Raw genomic sequence first — 23,277 nt, 5'->3', positions numbered from 1 at the left:
GAGTAGGTACCAATTCACCAAGGTCAGTTTCTGGCCTAGCTAAAAGAAAATCGAACAAATTTCAAACGTTAGTGCATGCAAAATGCAAGTATATATTATGAAAAATGTGAGGATTTAACTTTTGTTATGTTGGTTTTGTAGTTATTAAACCCTACTAAGGCCTTGTTTAGATCCCCTAACAAAATTTTTCACCATGTCACATTAAATGTTTGGATACATATATGGAGTATTAAATATAAACGAAAAAATAACTAATTTACACATATTGCGTGTAAATTGCGAGACGAATCTTTTGAGTCTAATTGCTCTATGATTTAACAATGTGGTGCTACAGTACATATTTACTAATGACGGATTAATTAGACTTAATAAATTTGTCTCGCAGTTTACAGGCAGATTTTATAATTTGTTTTATTATTAGACTACGTTTAATACTTTAAATGTCTGTCCGTATATCCGATGTAACACGCCAAAAAATTTCACCCTGGATCTAAACGCAGCCTAAATATCAATTGTACAAGAATTATTGACCAAATCTAATTTTTGAACACTCCGCAAATCAAAATGCATCCTATAATATGAAAACGAAATTTGAATTTATGTGCAAAACACTCTTGTCCGTAGCGGCATACTACGCCTGACGGTGACGGGGCCATACGCCGCGTCGCCGTAAATGGCGAACAAGGTTAATGGGGAAATTGCGATTGGTTCGCCTTCCCGGCTGTTCCCGCTCTCATGGCTGCGCCGCCGCCGCCGCCTTCGCCAAGCTCGGGAGAGGAGGGGACGAGCGCAATGTGAAACCGGGGGCTACCCCGGGGTGAAGAACGAGTGACGGCGGGCGGCCGCCAGCACTGCCCCGTGCCAAAAGCGCCGTTGCGGTAGCAGGTCCGTGTGTCTCCTCCACGGCATGCCCGCCACCTGCTCGACGATAGTTCTCCGCCGCCCGCTCTCACATTTCATGCCGCTGGGTGTGCGCCCGCGACGGGGATGGAGAGCATTGTGCGTGGAGGACCGTGGTCCGTGGATCCTGCAGAATCCGCGATGGATGGGTTTTCTGTATGCAATGCAGATGCAGTGCCAATCCAAAGTTGCTTCCTGCGTTTGGGATTGTCATGGTGGGTGGGTGGAATGATTGAGCTGGCAATGGGAAAAATTAAGGTTTATCGCCTCACATCAGGTTAGGTTCTACAATATCTTCTTTTTTTCCTCTCTTCAGCATTTTTCTACTACTCGTAGTAGTAGAATGCTACCTGTAGAGGCCAAGTACTTTTTCTGTAGCGAAGGTCTGTCCAGCATTCATTTTGCTTATCCAAATGAAGGCGTAGGTCAGCAACATGAGTAGTTGCTTCTTTCTCTAAGGAGTCTGAACTGTGATTTCTTTGTATTCATTCACATGTAAAACCTCATCCTACTATGTTTTAGCACTAGCTAGATTCAGAGCAAAACACCACATAACATCACATGGTTTCATGAAGAAGTGTAGAATATGTTGCATGATTACCACAAAACAACACATGCATATCAATGAGGAAGTAACAAAAACAATATGCCATGTACATGTTGTTCACCTCACACCAAGTTGGTGAAACAATTACAAAGTTTATGGAAACTTGAACTACACACTGCCTGCCTATATTTACAAGCGTCCTTAAGAACACAACCTTTGAATGAATCGTTCATACAAAATTACAGATGGTTCACTAAACCCATTGCAATATCCTACACCCCACATAAATTCCTTACAAAAATACATATTGTACAAGAATTACATGCTCTAAGGTGAATCAATTTTATGATTTTGGTGATTCAGACTTTGTGTGCCCAGGTTTACCTATGATGGCTTTCTTCACTTTTGCTAGTTGATGCTTCACCTTTGATCCAACACCAGACAAAATGTTATGTTTTTTATGTGATACCTTCTGTTCTGCTCCTCGTTCTTCTATTTTCACTGTTGCTTCATCAGTGATATTATTAGTTTCCTCTTTAGCCTTTGTTTTCTCATCACAAGTATTCTCGTCTGGCTTATTTGATTCATCCGCCTTTGGACTATGTTCTTCATCTGTGCTGAATTCTGGCTTTGTTATCTCCACAAATTTTTCGTCGGCCTCAGAAGTTGCTTTGGGTGAAACCACATTGAGACCACGTTCCTGAACCTGTGAATCAAAAAGTTCTTTCTCTTCATTAGATTTTATCTTCACTGCTTGAGTGTTACCTTCAACTGTTTCATGTACATTCTCTTCTTTGATCACAGGCTCTGTTATTGCCATAAATTCCTGGTTTCCTTCAGTTTCTTTTGGTAACTTCTGTGCAGCAGTTTCCTGCTCCTCCTGCCGATTAGAATCTTCAAGCTTGTCTAACACGGTGTTATGGTCCACCACAGTTTGGTTATCAGCTGTTTCGTCTTTCTTATCTTGGTTAACATGCAAATTTGGACTATCTGAGTGTGTCTCAAGGGCTTTTTCAAAGTTGCTGACTTCATTGTTTGAGATCATACTCTCTTTCTTGTCCATGCATGTCGAACTTGCAGGAATTTCCTTTTCATAAGCAAAATTTCGATCAGTGTGGATAACTGGTTCAGTTATTTCAGGTGCCTGCTCATCAGATATTTCTTCAGAACATGTTCCTTTCGACTTATCATCATGTAAATTTTCTATCTGTTCTTCAGTATGTCCACCTGCGGTCGTATGCTGGTCCTCCTCATTCGTTTCTATTACTTCACTCTCCACTTGACCCTCAGTAGTACTTCTCACTTCAACATAGGAAGATTCAATGGACTCTTCTTGTTCTGTGCAAGGAGGGCTTTGAACACTGTCAGCCTCGTTAGGCAATTTTTCAGCGTTGCCTGTATCGGGTTCTATCAAGGAGAGTGTTTGCTCATCCTTTGCACCATGTCTATTTTCATGTAAAGACTCATGCGGAAGTTCTGTTCCTACTTCCTCCAAAGCATCCTCTTGTGAAGCCTTTGGGCTTGTTATGTCATCTTGGTCCCTATTCAAGCTTCCGTCTTCAATTTCTGTTGCTGCTTCCACGTTTTCCTGACAAACTGTATCAAATGACTCTTCATCCAATTCAAAGTCTCTAGCTTCCATTTTTTTGATCGGATCAGCTGCCTTGGCTGATATCAGTTTGCTAGAAATTTCATCCTGGGCATTATCTTGGTATACTGGTGCTTCCAAATCACAAGTGTTCCTTTTGAGCTCTTCATCAGTTTCCAATGATTTTTGGACGTCCATCTCGACATCATAACTCTGTTCTTTTACTGGTTCTTTTGTTTCTTCAGAGCCTTCTACCTTTTCTTTTTCTTGTTCAAAGGTGAGTTTTTCATCCACCGATTTTTCTATAGGAAATGCCACCAAATTTTCTTCTTGTTGAGAAGCGATCAAACAACTTCCATCCTTCATAGTTTCTTCTTGCTCCTTTTCAACCTCGGTTTCTGAATCTTTCTTTGGATCATCATTGTCTTTTCCCAATATTAGGTTCATCAGGAAACTAGAGACAGGCAAATAATCTTGTTCAGCTTCTTTGTGATCTTCTTCATGTGCATCACCAAGTTCTGCATCATGCCTGTCTTCTTCATCTTGTTCTTTGGTTACTTGATTCTCTTCTTGCTCCTCTGGTTCAGCAGGCAGTGCCTTCTCTGGTGACATGGACTCTTTTTCTGTATCTTCCAAACCAAATCCCTGCTCAGTTGTGTTTTCATCCTGTGTAGGATGCACAGGAAGAGCAAGCTTGTGATCTTCCGTCTCCTTGTTAATATTTTCTCCCTCTGATTCTTTAACTACAGATGAAACATCAAGGTTGTCCTCAGATGTCTTAAGACTTCCATCAGGTGGTACTCCATCAGCTCCACTAGCCTAAATGGAATAGTAAAAAATAGCTTAGAAGGACTAAACATTAATCTTAAATAACATATATAATGAGTTTTGACTTCTGACCTTATCGCAGATATCTTCATTGAGTGTGACCACTTCAGTTGTTGCAGTATAGCTTGTCTCCATTTTCTCGACACGACCAGTTTCAATGTTGTCGATAGCATCTTCATTGGTTGCTTCCTGATATTGTCTGTTTTGATTTATATCTGAGGCATTTTCTGTTTCATGCTCAGGCAAGGGATTGATTGTAGACAAATTATTGTCATTATTTGTCTCAGCAATCGTTATATCAAGTTTTGGTTGCACAGCTTCAGATTCTGCGCTATTGTTCTCTGTTTCTGCCGACTTTTCATCTTCAACCTGAATGATGGAAAGATGTTAGTTTTACTGCAAGAAGATTCTGCAATAAAATTTGATCACACGAATGCATATGAGTATAACTTGTTAAGTGTATTGGTACCTGGTGATGAATGCTAAAGTCTTGGTCAACATCATCCTGTTTGGATGTTTCTACAACAAATTCTGGAAAGTCATTGAATCCTTTCTTTTCCTTTGTATCTTCAACTTCTCTGGGCTCTGTACTTGTATTTTCATGTGTCATTTCTGCATAAGAAATTGCGGTATCATCCATTTTAGTGTCTGCGCTGTATTGTTCATCAGTATGCACTTGGGATGCCTCTTCCTTTTGAGTTGTGACCAGAGATTCATCATGGTGAACAACATTGTCTTCATTTTGCATTCCTTGTTTTTCTTCTGCATCTTCAATCACTTTATCTGATTCTTGAATGGCATGCATGTCAACGTTGACTTTGTTTGTGTATCCTTCCTCCGCTCTGTACATGTATTCATCATTCTGTGGAACAGCTATAGGATTCTGTACAACAGATAGGACAGCTCATTACTCTGATAATTATGTGATAGCATTAAAGTAAATGAATGATAACAGCTACTATGCTTTTGGGATGCCATATTCAGAAATGAGTTAATCTTGAGAGGCATGCAATTGTTGATAGAAACTGGGAAATGTTCACTTAGAGAAGAGCTGGCACTCAAAAGGCTTGCAGGTCTTTTGTGTTAAGAACTTAAATCTGCCACTTAAATGCACATGCATATACTGCGAAGGAAATAATATTATAAAGTAGCAAAACTCAAGTTCATCTCTCTTCACTTTTTGTTATTTTGTATAACTTTATATCCTTTCCATTTTCCATTTCTTTTCACTCAAGATCACTGTTTTTCGTTCATTCTTCGAAAGAAAAAAAATGGTGGCTAACATTATTTTCAATGTTTATGAAATTATGTATATTGGGTAATATTCACTACAACAAATCTTACATTCTCTAGCATCTGGTCATTTGAAAGGTCTGAATCAACTTGAAGATCTCTCTCCAGAGATGATGCCAAACAAGGTTCAACCTGCAAGTTGAGCAAAAGATAACAATGTTGTTCAGTATAGGCAATGAAACACTTTCACCAAACCATGTTGTTCAGCATAGATTTAGTCATATGAAATCTAATCGCAGCATAAGTCATTCTGTATTTACATATTTCTTAAAGGTACTTCTACTTCAAAAGTTAGTCCATAACAATCCTCTATGCTAAGAGAAGTAATCAGTAATGCTTCAAAGTTTGTATTGCCAAAAGAAATCAAAAGAATGAGATGATAGTGCTAAAAAGAATTCTTAGTTGCTTGCTAATCAATGTTACTCACCCATCATACTCACAGTGACATAAGTTACCTGTATAATGAAAAACTTTTCTACCATTTTATTTACATTTCTAATTTGGAAAATTAACAATTTTCAGTTAGTTGAACTAGAATATGTCTAAATTTCTCACATTGCATCAATGGAAATTCTGTACTGACCTCTTCATTTCTAATTTCACCAGCTATTTCATCATGTTCACTACTTGAAGTTTTTTCTACCACTGCATCCTTTTCTGTATTCTCATGCACATCTTCATTATAGTTTTTGGCAGAAACCTCTAAGGTGCCACCACTATTTGGTCCATTCTCTTCTTCAGTCTCTTCTTTTATTTCCGTAATGTTTTCAACCATCGCATCTGTAGTTCTTGGGATGGAATCCTCGGGTTCATGTTGAGTTACTTCATCATTGAGCATTTCAGTAACCACGGAATCTGTTTGTTCAGCCTGCAAAATTTCATTGGATGGTAACTTACTTTCACCGTGCTTCTTGTTACAAGAGATTTTGATGAAAATAGAACATGAAATTAGTTAGTATCAGAGATATTCACCTGAAATGCATCAATGGACTCCACTTGTGTGTCTATGATGAAATCAACCCTCTTGTCATCATGTTTCTGTTCATCTGTCTGGAGTTCTTCCTTTTGCTTCTCAATTTCTTCATCTTCCTTCTGCTTCTCAATTTCTTCATCTTCCTTCTGCTGTTGATCCAAGTTAACGTTCTTCATGTCCTCATCTTGTTGCCCAATATCCACTGATCTTTCACGAACTTGTGTTTGAAGTCCAACATCATGAAGTTGCTTATTATCTTGAACATTTGATGTCTGGCTTGAACCATGTTCATTTGGCCCTTCTTTGACTAGATTTGTATTGTTGGAAGTCTCTTCTGTATCTTCAGTAGAAATGTGATCATCATTTTCCTCAATTCTGTTTGCACTGATCTGAGTTTTTTCACCCAATTCAGATGTTTCATCCTGTATGAAATACACTAGTGAGTTGTCCTGCAAGTCCTAAAATTCAAAGAACTAGATGCATATTTCGGAATTCAGAATGATAGAACTCTCTTGGGTGCAGCGGCCCCCTTAAGTCCGAGTTAAAAGAAAAAGACTACTGGGGTTTGCACAATTATAGCACTCAAATATAACACTCTTTTACAATTTAATTTGCAGTTCATAACTTTGATCATATAGTGCAATTTTCACTCAACGTGGCAAGAAATATTTATGCATCCTCTGTTCACCCTGCAGTCTATTTTGCAGCTTTTGAACTCTAATGTACAACCTCTGTGTTTTCTCAAACTTTCCATATTAATTTAACTAAACAGTTTGTAACCAGTAGTTTAAAACTTGGTATTGTTTGGTATACATCTTGTCTGACAATATACTCAACCAACAAACCAATAATGTACTACTATACACCGCATTGTGGCAAAGTTAGATATACCAAGTTTGTTCATTTTAATGTCTAAAGTGAATCATGGAAACCATCATTAGTGATCATTTACTTCAGAAGTCAGTCCTTATAAAATTTAGCAGTTAGCACTGCCTAAAATATGCATTACTATTTTATGTATTGTAAACATTTTAGATGGATGAGAAAAAGCATTGGTTGATACTTAATTTGAACATACCTTCAGTTCTGCTGACTCATGTATATTATCTTCTATCTTTTCATGCACTGAAATTACATCGCCGATTCCATTACCCAAATTTTCTTCATTTGATTCTACATGATAATCTTGTAGTGATTTTCCATTATCTGTTGGAGATGGATCCTCTGAAGTAGCTGTCTGTTGATAGCAGATTTCTTCATCACAAGTGCCTTCAGTGCCCTTCATTTCTTCCATAGTCTCCAAGTAATGCACTTGCTGAATACCATGAGTCAACTCAACAGCTGATAGATTGCTTTCTGAAAATTTCTCCGCTGAAGAAACTGCTTGGCCTGCATGGGAGGTTTCTTCAGCTTCAATGGCATCAGTATCCTTGACTTCTTCCACTATTTCTAGTTCATGCCCTTGATCAATATCAACAGATGGGTCAATTTCATATGCAACTCTATCTTCTGCAGTTGGATCTTCAGGGGTGACAATGTTGCTTTGGCTGGATGTTTCTTCTGCCTCTACGAGTTGATTGTCCTTGCTATCTGTGGTTAATTCAAGCTGCTGTACGGGTTGGACATAAAAAGGTTGGTCAGCTTCTTGTTCACTGCTTTCTTGAGCTCCATTCTCAGAAGTGGTAAAATTAATTTGCTTGGATATTTCTTCAGTTTCTGTATCTTCATTTTCTTTTACTTCTACCGCTGATTTATTCTCCTGCACATGCTGATCATCAACGTTTGGCTCAACCTCAGTCACTGACTCCTCACAGGTAGAAACTCCATTTTGCTGGTAATCTTCAGTGCCTTTGGTTTCTTCTGTGGAGTCCAGTTCTTGCTCTTGCTGAACATCAGTTTCCTGCTCACTTTTGACTAAGTCACTTTCTTGCACTGCCTCTTCAGGATTGGAGGAACTACTGAGATCGGTTTCTTGATCTGTGAAACTCTGCGCTTGTTGAGTGTCAAAAGTCGCCTCCTTTACTGTTGTGATCTCTCCTGTTTTAGTAAGCTCGTCAGAAGTAGACACAATGCTTTCTGGGGTTTCTCCCGGATGTTCTGTGGTGTCAGTGCACTTCATGTCTTCAACTGATTCTTGCTCTGGGACTTGTTGAGTATAAACATCCAGTGCACTTGCTGTTATGATATCATCTTCTCTGAGTTCCTTGATGCTTTCAATATTGCTATCATGAGGGACTGTTTCAGTTTCCATGGCTTCATTGTCCTTCATCTCTTCTTCTGGCAGGCCAGTTTCTGTTATATTATGTTCTTGTTCAGTTGGCTCCGTGTTCTTGATTTCCTCTAGTTCTGGCTCCTGCGCTGATGATTTATCAACAGTTACTTCAGTCTCTAGTATATGTTCTTCTGAAGCTGCCTCCTCAGCAAGAGCAACATTGCTTTTCACATCTTCATTGAGTTCCTTTACGCTTGTGGTGGTGCTCTCATGAGGGACTGATTCAATCTCTATGGCTTCAGTGTCTATCTCTTCTCCTGGAAGGCCACTTGCTGCTATATTATCTTCTGCTTCAACAGATTCAATATTTTGTCTCTCTTCTAGTTCTGGCTCCTGAACTGGTGGTGTATCAACAGTTGTCTCAGTTGCTAGTACATGCTCTTTAGGAGCTATCTTCTCAGAAAGAGCAGCACTGTTATTTACATCTTCAGTATCTTCAATTACGACTGGTGATTCCTCTGCTTGAGTGTCAGAACCTGGTTCTTCTTTTGTTACAGTCTCTTGTGGATTGAACTCCTCAGAGCTAGAAACATTATGAGAGGGGATGACTCCTTGAGGTTCAAGAACTTCAGTTTCCTTGAATTCAACTGATTCTTGTTCCTGAAGTTGCTGGTAACCAACATTTTGTTCAATTGTTGCATTATTGTGTGTTTCTATTTCCTCTACACTAGCAACTCTGCTATCTTGGAGTGTTGGTTCAGGTACAGTTGGTGCAGTGTCCCTCATCTCTTCTGATGATTCTGGTTCAGGTACAGGAGGTTCAGTGTCCTTCATCTGTTCTGATGATTCTGTCATCTCTACCTCATGTGTTTGACAGGAAGCTTCTTCTGTTTCAGCATCCACAGTGTTACTTATTTCTTCTGGTTCAAGCTCCTTTACTTGCACATCATCAGTTGGCTCACTTGCTAGTAAATTGGCTTCTTGAGCTGTCTCCTCAACAATAGCCCCACTGCTTTGATCAGGTATTTCTTCGTCCTTCACACCATCATGTTCCTTTGTTAATTCTGCTCCATCATTTTGTATTTCTCTGTCATCAAAAGCAGGTTCTTTTGCTGTAGCATTTTCTTCTGGGACAGACTCCTCGGAAGTAGGAACAATGTTTTTCTGGAAAATGGTTTCAGATTCAGTAGCTTCAGTGTCTTTAATATCCTGGACTGATTCCATTTCCAAAATTTGTGGTTCACTTTCTGTTAGACTTTCCTCTGTTGCTTGCTCCTCACATTGAGTAATATTACTTTGGTGGGCAATTGCTTGATCTTCAGAGGCTTCAACACTGCTCTCTACCTCACCTGTCCAATTATCTTCAACAGCAGCATGTGTTTGATGGGAAGCTTCTCCTGTTTCACCATCTACAGTGTTACTTATTTCTTCTGGTTCAAGATCCTTTTCTTGCACATCATCGATTGGCTCACCTGCTACTAAATCGGCTTCTTGAGCTGTCTCCTCAACAATAGCCCCACTGCTTTGGTTGGGTAATTCTTCGGCCTTCACACTATCATGTTGCTCTGTTAATTCTGCTCCATCATTTTGTATTTCTCTGTCATGAAAAGCAGGTTCTTCTGTTGTAGCATTTTCTTCTGGAACAGACTCCTCAGAAGTAGAAACAATGTTTTGCTCTGAAACGAGTTCAGGTTCAGTAGCTTCAGTGTCTTCCATATCCTGGACTGATTCAATTTCTAAGATTTGTGGTTCACTTTCTGTAATACTTTCTTCTGTTGCTTGCTCCTCACATTGAGTAATATTACTTTGGTGGGCAATTGCTTGATCTTCAGAGGCTTCAACACTGCTCACTTCGGTTGATCCAATCTCATTCGTCTCACATGTGGTTGGATTATCTTCTTGGTTTTGCTTCTGAGAGATGGCATCATCCTTTTGATGAAATGTTCCACTCAAATCAACAAGTTCAGGTTTCTTCATTTCTTCTGATTCCAGCTCCTGCATTGATTGTGTATCAGCAGTTGACACACTTTCAGGTATGTTATCTCCTTGAGCTGCCTCCCCAGCAAAAACCTCATTACTTTGATCAGTGATTTCTCCAGTTTTTGTATCTATGTTGTCCTCACTGGCCTCTATTGATCCTGCAATAGTTAGTTCTTGAGTGTTGGAAATTGTTTCACTTGCTGTTATACTATCTTCTGGATTAGATTCCTCAGAAACAGAAATGTTGCTTTCCTGGGGAATTGATTCAGTTTTAGTGCCTTCGGTTTCCTTTATTTCTTCTGCTGACTCCGTGTCCTGTGTCTCACATGCTGTTGTATTCACTTCAACTGGATCATTAGAGGGAGCAGCATGGCTTGTATGGAAACCTGCCTCTGTTTCAATAGGTTCAGGGCTCTTGATTTCTTCTGATTCAAGACCCTGCAGTTGCAATTCCGCAATATTCTCACTTGTCAGCACATTGTTTTCTTGTCCTTCGTCATCGACAGTTACCACATTGGATGCTTCTACAACATTATCAGGTTCGGTGTCCTTGACTTCTTCTGATTCTACATCTTGTACTTCTTGAGAAACACAGGTTGGTCCTTCTGCTGTACCATCATCTTCCACAGCATCCTCCTTAGAAGTAGCAATAGTTCTTTCTTGGGAGATCTCTTGAATCTCAGCAGCTTCAGTATCCTTCACTTCAATTGAATCTTGTTCCAGCGAATGCTGAATATCATCATTATGTGGCTCACTTCTTGTTGAATTATCTTCTTTTGGCAGTTCTGTGGAAACAGCAGCAGGGGGTTGGTGGGTGATTTCTTCAGTTTCAGTGGCTTCAATTTCCTTTGCCTCTTCTAGGTCTGCCACTTGTGATTCACTGTCTGCTATACCACCTTCTTGATCTAAGTTACTAAAGGCAGCAGCCTCTTCTGCTAGTTCTGTCTCAAGTTGTTTACTTGCCACGATACTATCTTCTTGATTTAAGTCGCTGAAGATAGCAGGGTTCGTTTCGTTGGAAGCTTCATCAGCTTCCTTAGTTTCTTCTTGTTCCAACTTCTTCACTGGTTGTATATCTTCTGGTGGCTCACTTGGTATTACCTTATCTTGAACTGCATCTTCAGCAAAAGCCACATTGCTCTGACTGGAAACTTCTTCGGCTTTGACATCACTAGGGCCCTTGGTTTCTTCTGGTTCAATGCTCTGTATATCAGAACTGGGATTTGTAGTTGCTGCATGATCTTGAATTGCCTCATCAAAAGCAACACTGCTTTGTTGCACTGCTTCTTCAGTATCAACTGCTTCAGCATCTTTCATTTCTTCTACTGATCCCTGGTTTTGCTCTTCTTTGGTATCAACAGTTGGCTCTCTTGTAGTCGCATCATCTTCTGGAGTTTTCTCCCCACAAGTGGCCACATTGCTCTGATGGCAAGTTTCTTCAGCTTTTACAGACAAACTATCATTGGTTTCTAAAGCTGGTTGTTGATTCAGAGCTTCTTGATCATCAACTGACGCCTCCTCGGCTTGTTCAGTTTCAGGCAAATCAGATTCTTTGCTTTCAGGTATCTCTTCCTGTAACACCTCTGCATCCATGTCATCGGCTTGCTTACTCTGTTGATCTTCTGCTTTGACTTCTTCATCTGCATGTTCTGCAATAACTTTATCTTCTGGAAAGCTCTCTTTGTGGTCAAGATAAGCAGTATCATCTTCTTTAGCCGGATCATCTGTTTCTTTGTTTCCTGGAACGGTGTCAGAGTCACCCACATTAGGCTCCAGAGGAGACTGGATTCCAGCCGGCGCTTCAGCTAGAACCTCATCGGCAGGAATATCTGTCATGATTGCAGGTTGTGCTTCCTTGCTTTCTTTTGATGAATCCAGATCTTGAGCATCAACTGTTTGCTCAATAGCATCATCAGTTTTACAAATTTCTTCCTGCACCATGGTGTCATTCGTTACATGACCTTCAACATCTTGTTGGCCATGATCCTTGGCCTCTGCATTCTCACATTTGAGAATGGTGGTATCTTCTGATGCACTCTCTCCATGGCTAAGAGAATCAGTCATCTCTTCTTCATTGCTTTTATTGCTCGGGTAAGTACTTGTTCCATCAGATGAAGTTTCTACCTGCTCTTGACTTTCCTGATTAATTTCATGGGGCTGCTCATTTGAAATATTCTCTTCTTTATTCACATGACCATTCAAAGAAGACGCCGTGCCATTTAAACTATGTTCTGAAGGAATTTTGGTTTCAGAGGGTGCTTCTACTAAAACTTCGTCCTCTGGAATCTTCAATATTCCTTCAGTTGAACCCATGGTTTGTGCCTCGCCCTTGATCTCTTTAATAGAAGAAAGCTTGCTGTCAAGTTGTGCTTGCAAATCAGTCGCAGCTTCCACTTGAACTTCCTGGGAAATGTATAGGTTAATCGAACATATAAAACTGATACACTTCATGTGACAGTGGGTTGTCATTATGACATGTACATTGTTTATTCACAAGTTAGGAATTGATAATGACTACCCGCATATAAACTGAAATGTGCATCCACATATTCAACTATCTATTAACATTGTTCAGTTTCAGTTATAATCCGTACAAAGGGACATCCAAGAACATAATGATAATACAGCATTACAAACCCTACATATAAAGTGTCCACTGTCCAGCATGACAGAAAGGATTTCCACATGGCAACTATGTTTTTACCAATGAATGACATTGATGGCACATGCTGGTTCAGTCAGACTGCATGCAAGACAGTAAGAGTATCTATTTCATGGTTCTAGTACACCAACTAGTCAACAAAGAACAGTCTGACTTATTAAATAATATGGCAATGCCACATGCTAAGCCAGGTGGCACACCTAATTGAAGAGTTTTGCTTCTGAATCTGGAATGTGGACATCCTAACTGGAAAACGTTGTGCCTATCTTAGCCTCTTAGGAGCCTTGATTAATTCTAGAATGAATCAAGATTGCAGGAGTGTGAAGTGCATATATTTAAGTACTACTTGATTAGTTCTGCAACTATATGCTTAGGCATGCTTCAAGTATACTTTGCTCACATCATGCCTTTGTCTTACATTGACACACTCGACTGTTCATGCTCACTGTAACTGCCAATTTCTGATTAACATTTTTTTACCATTTTGTACTGTTTCTGACTGTTAATGTATTGCTTTCTCTATACAGGTAAAGTAGAACTATAGAAGTTTACTTTTGAATGACACTGTTTTCTTTTTTTCTTCACGAAATTAATGAAGGAATAACCAAGTTGGGTAAAAGAGTACTGCTAGTGATTTTTTTTTCGAAAATAAAAGGATAAGAGTGTACAATTGTTATACTTGCTCAATAGGTTACATATTGAAAAATAGGATCCCTTTAAACGAATCTAACTTTTATGTAACAAAATCAAGAAATGGTTAAGTTTGAAAAGATCGGCGTCTTAATTCTGTTTGCTATAAACCAAAGCGAAACTTGATTACTAATTACTGTGCGCTAACCTATTGCATCGTTTAAGCCCATGCTTTGCTTTTGAAGATTGTTTAGGAACACAAATGAACTCAGTGCTGGCATACTACATGAAGAGCATCCATAGAACCCTTCAAAAGCAAAGAACATCCCATAGATACTATGAAGGAGATTAACATGAAGAGATCATGGAACAAGAAGTCACGGTGATGATTTTCCTTGCGAACTGGGCATGATACATATATGCTCAAGAAGATCATGGAGCAACAAGTAAGAAACACTGATGATTTACCTTGCAAACTGGCCAAAGTCTGTTAGCTGATACATAGAGAGCTCATCACCATTCAGGTGATTTCTGCAACACTGGAGCTCTCTACGTAGTTTTGCATATGCAGAAAGTATGCATGCATGGAAACAGAAACAAGCAAGTTCTGCACAAAACTCAGAGACTACGAGAAGCCATTGGTTACCTGGCCATCTGTTGCTTCCCTTGCTTCTTCTTCCGTCGCCATTGCTCCAGATCAGGACGGGAAGAAGATCAGGATGGGAAGAAGAAAAGAAAGTGAAAACAAAAGAAAGAACGAAAGAAAGAAAGAGAGGCTTCTTCCCTAGAATGTCTTGTGGGTGCTTGAAAAGATGGCGGTCTTTATACCAGCCTTTCTTCTGTCCATATATTTTCTATTGCTGAGCAGCGGTTAGGAAAGCAATGGCAGACTGACACTGCTCTTGATTGGCGGTTAGCGCTTTGCTTAGCCATAATCTAGATTAAGTGGTAGAATTTATCGCTGAAATGGTTGATCAGTGAACATGGAAACTTAGCATTAGGTGCCAAAATGCCAACTGGTACATGAGGCACATGGTAGTGGTGGCTGGACCAGTGTGTCTAGCATTCTTGCATTGCTGGACCCACAGAACCTTTTCTGTGTGAAATTATTGCATCGATAATTGCTCTCAAGTATCATCCTTGGATCCCTATCTTTCATTCTTTTTTCCTTGAGTGTAGCTCGGAAGAAAAGTTTAATTTTCAGTGTAAAAATACTATTATCTGCCTTTTCTTTTGTTGCTTGGCTTTACATATAACATAACATGATTGTTCAATATTCCCTACAGGTGCAGGTCATCTCATACCAGTTAGGCTGCCATGGCATCTTCCGGCACATTCGACGATCTATACAATGGGGAAGGTGTCACAAAAGGTACTGTCCATCTTACCTCATAATGCACTTGTAATGCCAAGTGGATAATAGTATGGATGCAGCCAATGTTTCTTCAGGACATCAAAAGGTTTGCTGAATCTAATCGAGTGAAAGGAGCAACACGATGAAAGTAACTTCTCCTCTGATATAATGGTTTTGTGTTAAGTCCAGGTAAACAAGCACCACAATATAATATGTTGGTTCAGGTGTCATTTTTTCTTCCTGGACCTGTGCTGCTGAACGCCAAATTGAAGTGTCTGTTGCGATTTTTTGTCAGGTATAGGATCACCAACAGTTTGTAAACCTCATATACTTCACCATGAGCTCACTGTTTAAACATCCAGAAGTATGGTAGCCTTGACACCTGCTGACATTGCTCATAGAGGGCCTAGTTTCTGAAGACTGCAGAGCCACAGGTACAGATAAAGGAGGTGCATGCCCCCTGAATATTCAATCAGTCAAGTGGCTGCTGATGACAGTGATCTGCAGCAAAAGAATTCCACATGATCAACTACTTTGGAGAAGGAAAATACCAAGTTGGCAAATCCAAAGTGCCATGCTGGATCCAGCACTCCAGCTACTGATCAAACAATCCAAAGTTAATCCTGTCAAAGTTAAGAAATCCACCGGCCGTCACCTGCAGTGCTGCTTTCAGAGACTAAACCAGATGATTTTCTGAAAACCAGAGGCAGGTGGTGTTTGTCATGTATTATTCCATCATTATCACTGCGCCGAAAGAGAGAAATCAATGGAGATAGCCATGCGAAGATGATGTCACGGATGCTTGGAAATACTTATCATCAGCCTCTATCAGAGATGAGTCAGCATCGTACGCAGCCCATATCATTGGCTGGAAATATTGTTCAGAGGTTGATGTTTTGTTTCCTGGCACTGTTTTCTTTTGCTCCCTGGAATATATATAGCCGTCACCCTGTGGTCCCACTCCCACCGTCTATGTACATGTCAATGTGTTGCTGCTAATTAACTAGCACAGCACCATCTCCATAAGCTTTTTTGCATTTGTGAAAACAAAAATTCTGATCATGCAAAACAGAAAAGAAAAATGAGGAAATGTTAGGTCCAGAAAGAAAGAAAGGAGCTAGTGTTTTTCTTGAGAGAAAAAAAAAAGGAAAATATTGGATGAAAGGAACAAGAGTATAGAATATATCTGACCTTGTGATTGGAAACAAACATGCAACAGCACTTAGGGAGGCACCGGCCGTGCAAAAGCCATCTTGTCATGTTGTGCCGCCAAAATCATAACCACCTAAAGATTTTTTGTTTTTCCTTTTTTCCTTCTCAATCCATCCATCCATCCATCAGCTGAGCAATTTGAGTTTGGCTGGGAATATTTGATAATGACACATAAGACAAGGAAAATATACACACTAAAGGTAGCATTTACAAATAATTAGCACTAAAATTGCACTAATATATATGTGGAGGGAGATAGAAAGCATCTTGTTCCATGGATGGCCAGTGTTTGATCAGCTGATGGCTCTACCTGTTTCTGCCATGATTAGTTTGGCCAGATCGACAATTAAGGCAGCTGCAGTTGTACGAGCTGTGCTTTTGTTTCGTAGCTAGGGAGAGATCAATTTGGCTCGCAAATGTTTGTACCGTATACGCATCCAACTACGTATTTGTTTGCACTAGAGACTGACTGATCCAGCTACGTACGTATAGCTATTGCTTTGTTGGTTTATGATAGATATTTTTCCTCGCATTTTGTTACTCTATCGGTTTTCTTTCATAATATCATAATTTTATTGGGTCTCCAAATATATTTCTTTCAGTCAAAATTAACGGTTATATTGGAGACTGATTATATGGTCAAGAAGGTTGGTGTTCATATATGTAGTATAACTCGTTGGTTGTGTGTATCTCGTGCAGAGGTTGGGCGGGTTCAGTTCGATTATATTATCTTGGTGTAATTGACTGAGTTTTAATAAAACTTGAATTATCTAAATATAGTATAACTCTCACTGTGCCTTTTGTTTCACTTCTGCATTTCCAAGTATGTGTGAGCAATTCAAAGATCAAAATTCCACGACATGTGTCCGGATTGGATAGTTGGATCTATGGCCTTTCAGAGTGTAGGGTAGGTTGGTTGATTGGATTGCATTATAGGTCCACTTACTGTTGTGCTTTCCAGCCTTGTTTGACTCAGGAATCAGAATAGAACATGCTCTGCCGTGGATTATTTGTTACACGCTTTTAAAAACATGTTATTCTTAAAATAGTTTGTTTTACTATGTTGCTTAGATGACTTGTTGTAAACTACTCCCTTCGTTTTTTAATAGATGACACCGTTGACTTTTAAACACATGTTTAACTATTCGTCTTATTAAAATTATTTATGCAAATGCATGAAATATAAATCATGCTTAAAATAATTTTAGGATAAAACAACTAACATAACTAATGATAATTTCATAATTTTTTTAGTAAGACGAATGATCGAACATGTACCCGAAAGTCAATGGTGTAATCTATTAAAAAACGGAGGTAGTATTTGTTGAGTTTATTTCTTAAAATATTTAATTTATCGTTGTAATCAAGTAGACAAATCCACTGTAACAAATCTCGTGAATAATCTGTTTCAAACACCTCCCTAAAAAAAGGAATTGTCTTAGCTTTCATCATCACTGCATGTTTCAAATGAATGTTTGGATTGCCACAAATTTTTAGCCATACTTGTTGAAATTCTAGACTACAAAAATTAGTACTATCAATACTTGCCAATGTTTTAGCACTACCAAACATTGAAAGAGAAAAGATTGGCTTCAAACCAACCAAGGCCTTTCACCTGCAACACAGGTGTACTGAACTGAATATACTGCTCCTACCAATCTCAGACAGATACTGAAGATTAGCTGCTTACTACATTTTACAGATCAGACAAGCTACTACGAAGAACTTGCTACCAAACATGGCATCTAGGTAGGATGGAGAAAGGGGAGAAAAGAAGGCTTTTTGGAAGCAAAAGCTTCTGCATTGCAGGCTGGCTAGTGCTCATGTGGGCACATCAAAGACAGCTTTTTTTCCCCTCTTTTTTTTTCTTTTCTTTTTTTTTACCAGGATCACAGAGCAAAAGAAAGAAGAAAGGTTGCTTCAAGAGGCAGGTGAATCCAGCGAAGTGAGGACATTTTCCTGGGCCCCACTCTTGTGCTGTGTCACTGACATGTGGGCCCCCAGTATCTGCACTCCTCTATCCATTCCAGACCACACTAGTCACTTGCAATCAGACTAACAGAGTAACAGTAGACAACAAATTGCTGACCAGATACATCTAAAGAAAGAATTTTTCTCACCAGATATGCAGATAAACAGACAAGATTAGTTGAGTACTCATCATCTCTGTATGACTTCAATCTCATCATAATTCTGTTTCAAGTTGACAAGATTAGCACTAAGCAGTTTGGTAGCCATACATACATTGCATGCAGGAAGGCAGGCAGGCAGTATCGATCAAACCTTGTACTGAAAACTCTGAAACTTCTGAAAACTCTGAAAGTGAGGCTCGCGGTCGTGTCTGCCTGCCTGTCAGTCTTCTCATCGTCTCCTCGTGGTTGAGCTGTCCCTACGCATATGGCGCTGACGTCATGTGGGCCCCACCAACCGCCCCTACTACAATGAGGTGCCTAATATTTTTTTCTCTCTCTCTCTCTCTCTCTATCCCTTCTAAGCAAAATAATAATCATCATTGGGGTTCTAGATTAAGATATGGATTATGATCTGGGATTATCTGTATTATATTTGCCAATTTGCCAAAAGCCCAAATTAAACGGTTGGTACACAGACAGACACACTCACCAGAATGTGCAGCTATCCAGCTGGGAGCCCATGTCATCACTCACTCTCATGCAGCTGGATCATCAAGGTGTCCATCCAATTAGTCCAATCGAACACAAGAGGAGCAAGAACAAGAAGTACTACACTTGCATGATGGTTTGGTTTGGCTTGCTTTGGCTTGAATCATCAGCAAAGAATCAGGAGTTCAGGACTAAAGAAATCAAATGAGCACTATTGTCTTTGCAGCTAATTAGTAGACAGAATTAAGATTCTGCAGTTGGCAATTGCCTGTCTGTTAACAACAGAAAGCTGCAGAAGAGGCTAGGGCTAGGGAGAAAGACATCAAGGCAGGTTCAGGCTCTTCAGAATTCATGCGGTTTCAGGATGGTCACAAATAGAGTGTTGCACATCAAGGACTCTTTGGAACTTAGGATTTTTAGAATAGGAATAGGAAAAACGTAGGATTTGAATACCATGACATGTAAAATCCCATAGGAAAGAAAACAGAAAGAATTATTTAATACATATGTTTGGATATATCACAGGAAAACCATAGGAATTTCGAGAGAAGAAGCCTTGGAAATCTCAAAGGTTTTTGAAACAATGAGGTTTAACCTACAAAAAGGGGAGGAATTTTTCCTATCTTTTGATTTTCCTTTGAAGCAATCCTACAATCTAAATGACTCATATAGGAATTCCTATCCTTTTTTTCAAAAAGGGTATCAGTGTTTCTGCCAAATTGCCAAAAACAGTGGAGTTAGCAATTGAGATGTATTACTTTGGGCCTGCCCAGAGTGCAATTAGTGATATATGTCACCAAGAACTACTACAAGCTTATTTGCTACTGGGCCTTGAAGCCCATGAAGACATGGGCCTCAACAACTACTGAAATCTCTGACAAGTATCAGTATGCATGCAGCTTCAATAATTAGGAGCCTAATACACAAGTACAAAGCCTATCTTAATACTACCAGCTTTCCATCTCAAACCCAGTACTGCACAGTTAGCCACCCCTTGCCTTTGACAAAAGAGGACAACTCAAAAAAAAAAAGTTGTAAAGGCTCACCTATTTAATTAGCTCCCTTTCTTCTGTTGCTCTCTACACTGTCACTCTCACTGCACTTCCTAGCTTAGCTGTTCATCTCTCACCTGACTGAAAGCCTCCATTGCCAGTTTCTTCACCTGCTTTGCTTAACACCAAAGCTTAATTCAGTAATTCATCAGCTACACTAGCTGCTGTTAATTAAGCAGCAGAAGAAGTAGCAGCTTAGCTGCTGTAATTCATCGCATCCATGGGGATCCAAGAAGTGAAGAAGAGGCTGCATCTCCATGTCGAAGCCCAACCGGAGAGCTGCAAGAAGGAGGAGCAGGCCGCCGTGTGGGTGCTCGCCGGCGGCGGCGGCGGCGGCGGCGGCGAGATCACGGTGTCGCTGAAGCCGGTCAAGGTCAGCCGGCGACAGCTCGGCGACGAGGAGGAGGAGGAGGAGGAGGTGACGACGCCGAGAGGGGAGGAGTGCAGATTACCGGCGGAGGCGGCGACGTGCCCTCCGGCGCCCAAGAAGCCGAGGACGGCGGCGGTGGCGATCGTCGCCGGCGGCGGCCGGCGGTGCAACTGCTGCGACGACGACGGCGGCGACTCGCTGGAGTTCTTCCGCGTGCCGGCGGATTTGGAGGCCGTCTTTGCCAACCGAGTTGCAAAGGCAAATTAGTAGTAATTAATTTCATAGAGAGATAAATTCGTCTTGAATTTTAAGTGTAATTTGATCCAAGTCTAGCTCTGAAGATCAGTGCAATTAATGGTGTGTGCATGCATGGGTGAGTAAGTGAGAGATCAGTGCAGCTGTAAAAAAAAGTTTCTCTTTGTAGCACATGATAGTGTGAGTGATTTCCATATGATCCCATCCCTTTTGATTGATCATTTCTTCAAGAATTAATCAAGAGGCATTTGTAATTTGCTCTCTCGATCTCTTAAATTGTGTGTGCTCAGTGATTTCCCGCGTTTTTTTTTCTTTCATCTCTCTTTCTGTATGGCATTTGGAGAGAGTTTGGATATTTCCAAGTTCTTTAGCAAATGGCAAAATTTTCAAGTGCACTTGAGCTTGGTGATTGTGAATGTTTGCATGGCCATGCATACATCATCCACCAATCATTTTTTAATTTTTGGATTTTGTAGATTTCTTTTTCAATATTTACACCAGATATTTTTCCAACTACAATGTGTAATTAAGCCATAAGTATTGATGAGATTCCAGAGTATTGGCATCAGATTTCCTTCATGCTTTTTTTAACTATTGCTGGTGACGATGAAGATGTCTTAAACACACACGCTAACCCTCAACCTGGGATCTAAATAAACAAAACTTCGCAAAATGTTTTCGGGATTATTTGATTATGTAGCAATTCTCAATGGAAATCATGGGGGGATTCACATATCTTGTTGTGTTTTAAATAAATAAAATTGCTGCAAAATGCTAATATATGTACTCAGGACAGCCCATGATTCAATATAGCAAAGCTCTAACCCGCCAAAATTTGAAAATCTGACTTCTTAGCACAAATCTAATTAATTAAATCCCCGAAAACATGCAAGTCACTTGTACATTTGATATAATCGGTTGTTCCTAAAGTGATTTACTTTCTCGAGCTTCGAGAAGAAAAATATACTAAGTATGATCCCAATTGGAGGTACTATTTATATTTTACACAAGAACTTTAGCAAAGTTGCCAATTCCCGTACATGATACACAAAAATGTCATCCAATTCTTGTACTTGAAAAACCTAATAAAAGAGGACAGTAGTGCTTTTTTTAGAGGACAATAATGCTTAGTGTTGGCTATCTCAAACAAAATTTGTAAGTCCATCATATTACAGGATTAATCCATCCAAGTTGTATAAATCAAATCCTACATGCAAACACAAATCAGACACTCCAAAACACTGAAAGAAAAAAGAGTCAAAGTGCAGTGGTTAACAATACATGCATGCACACTATCAACTTCTCACTGATTTTTCTTTTTTTTACAACTACTACTACCTTTGAAGTGCTAGTAGCTTCTGGTCAGTGTAGGTATCCCAATGTTCCATGGAATGTTCTAATCCTTTAAACATTAAAAATTCAGATACAACTGCTGCTAGATGGATGCAGGAGGCACACACACAGTATGTAGTATATATGATCATCCAACCCAATTGGACTGGACTGAACTGTTAACTTGGCAATATACTATTACTGTATAAACATTTGGATACTAGTGTAACGGCTCCCACTAGGCCTCAGTGCTATCTACTATACCTTTTCTCCCTTGGATCCCTCTATGCATGGGCCCCTACATTGCTCAAAGGCACCGGCCTTGCAATGTCTGTCTTCCCGCTTCTACTGGTTTGACCCTGCACAGTGAAAAGGTGTTTGTTATTACAACCCTAAAAAGAAAGTAAAAAAAATATACATCACTGCTGTTAACTATATGTCTTTTTACTAAAGATACATTACTAGACTAGATGTGCCCTTTTGTTTCATATGATTCTTAATCAGTTTAAGATGTGTGATGATGGATAAAGAAATTGATTCATCTTGTGGAAATCATCTACAAGCATGATCACTAATTGCTGCTGTCAATTATTGTTGAACTGTTACTGTCTTATAGGATCAAGATTCAAGAGGTTTTGTTTTATTTCCAAGAATTGTAATGCACAAAGAAAAGAGTAAAAGGCCGAATAAAGTCCTAAGGAAAGTAGTACTCAAACAGCTTTTTAAGGTAAAAACAAACTGTGGGTTTTAATGCTAGGATCTCAGGTACAGATCCTCTTTGCCAGAGAAAGATAAGGCTTGCATTGGTTGATCCATCTGAATTATAGCCCTGGGGTTGGGTATGTGTCCACATGATGAAAGCTCCAGTTAAGAGTACTGGAGATGATTAGAGAGACTAGCTCCACTTTATTATGTCTGCCATTATAGGCATAGATGTATTTAATCTATTGGCCCATGGTGTCTTCCCTTGAAGTCTTCAGCTAGACAAACAAGAAGAGTTACTGCTAGTGTATATGTAAATTAATTGATGTAACAAGACTCCAATGTTTGTCCTGATTGATCTAATAAAATGGTGATTCAATTATTGGATTGGATATGGGATAAATGAGAGAGACAGGGAGAGGTGAGTGTTGTGCTTGATTTCCTAGAGGACCAAATTAAAATGCATTTTATCTCGATCATTGCAACTTAGCCATAAGATGATGAATGAAAAAGACAAGTGCATATGGAAGGAAGAAAAATCTTTGTTGAAATATATGCATGACCTGGACAGTTTTGATGGGCATTAGAAAAATCATATCAGGCTCAATCCCCATTAATATGTATAGCTTTGCTCTATCACCAGATAGTACTACAAGTTGTTGTCTCTTCCTTTTGCATTTATGCACAAGCTAACTTTGATCACTGCATTCCATGTAATAATTTGGCATGCACCTATCAGGTCTAATTAAGACTATTAAGTCCATGT

At 39.6% G+C, this 23,277-nt stretch overlaps 2 protein-coding genes and 1 long non-coding RNA gene across 5 annotated transcripts; 2 read left to right on the top strand and 1 right to left on the bottom strand.

Moving 5' to 3' along the window:
• Positions 1–1,497: 1,497 nt before the first annotated feature.
• LOC127762038 (uncharacterized) lies at positions 1,498–14,595 on the bottom strand. The gene is made up of 8 exons (XM_052286388.1): positions 14,260–14,595; positions 7,208–12,724; positions 6,129–6,551; positions 5,740–6,024; positions 5,208–5,288; positions 4,333–4,746; positions 3,936–4,232; positions 1,498–3,854 (listed from the first exon to the last, which is right to left on the bottom strand). The coding sequence occupies exons 1-8, from the start codon at positions 14,299–14,301 to the stop codon at positions 1,791–1,793; spliced, it is 9,123 nt and encodes a 3,040-aa protein (XP_052142348.1). The 5' UTR covers positions 14,302–14,595; the 3' UTR covers positions 1,498–1,790.
• LOC127762040 (uncharacterized) lies at positions 9,011–16,323 on the top strand. 3 transcript variants are annotated; one of them, XR_008015359.1, is made up of 6 exons: positions 9,011–9,150; positions 9,238–9,363; positions 13,859–14,059; positions 14,900–14,985; positions 15,063–15,156; positions 15,263–16,323. It is a non-coding gene; the product is annotated as an uncharacterized LOC127762040 (long non-coding RNA). The 3 variants fall into 3 exon arrangements; XR_008015357.1 differs by having other exon boundaries at positions 15,048–15,156; XR_008015358.1 differs by lacking the exons at positions 9,011–9,150; positions 9,238–9,363 and adding an exon at positions 12,525–12,635 and having other exon boundaries at positions 15,048–15,156.
• Positions 16,324–19,760: 3,437 nt separating this feature from the next.
• LOC127763794 (cyclin-dependent protein kinase inhibitor SMR6) lies at positions 19,761–20,739 on the top strand. Its single transcript, XM_052288586.1, has one exon. It carries the CDS (start codon positions 20,073–20,075, stop codon positions 20,487–20,489), a length of 417 nt encoding a protein of 138 aa, XP_052144546.1. The 5' UTR covers positions 19,761–20,072; the 3' UTR covers positions 20,490–20,739.
• The last annotated feature ends 2,538 nt before the right edge of the window (positions 20,740–23,277 follow it).

Source organism: Oryza glaberrima, chromosome 2 (genome assembly GCF_000147395.1).
Source record: "Oryza glaberrima chromosome 2, OglaRS2, whole genome shotgun sequence".
NCBI lineage: Eukaryota > Viridiplantae > Streptophyta > Magnoliopsida > Poales > Poaceae > Oryza > Oryza glaberrima.
The sequence above is the reverse complement of the archived record's forward strand: the minus strand, read 5'-3'. Positions and strand labels throughout refer to the sequence as shown.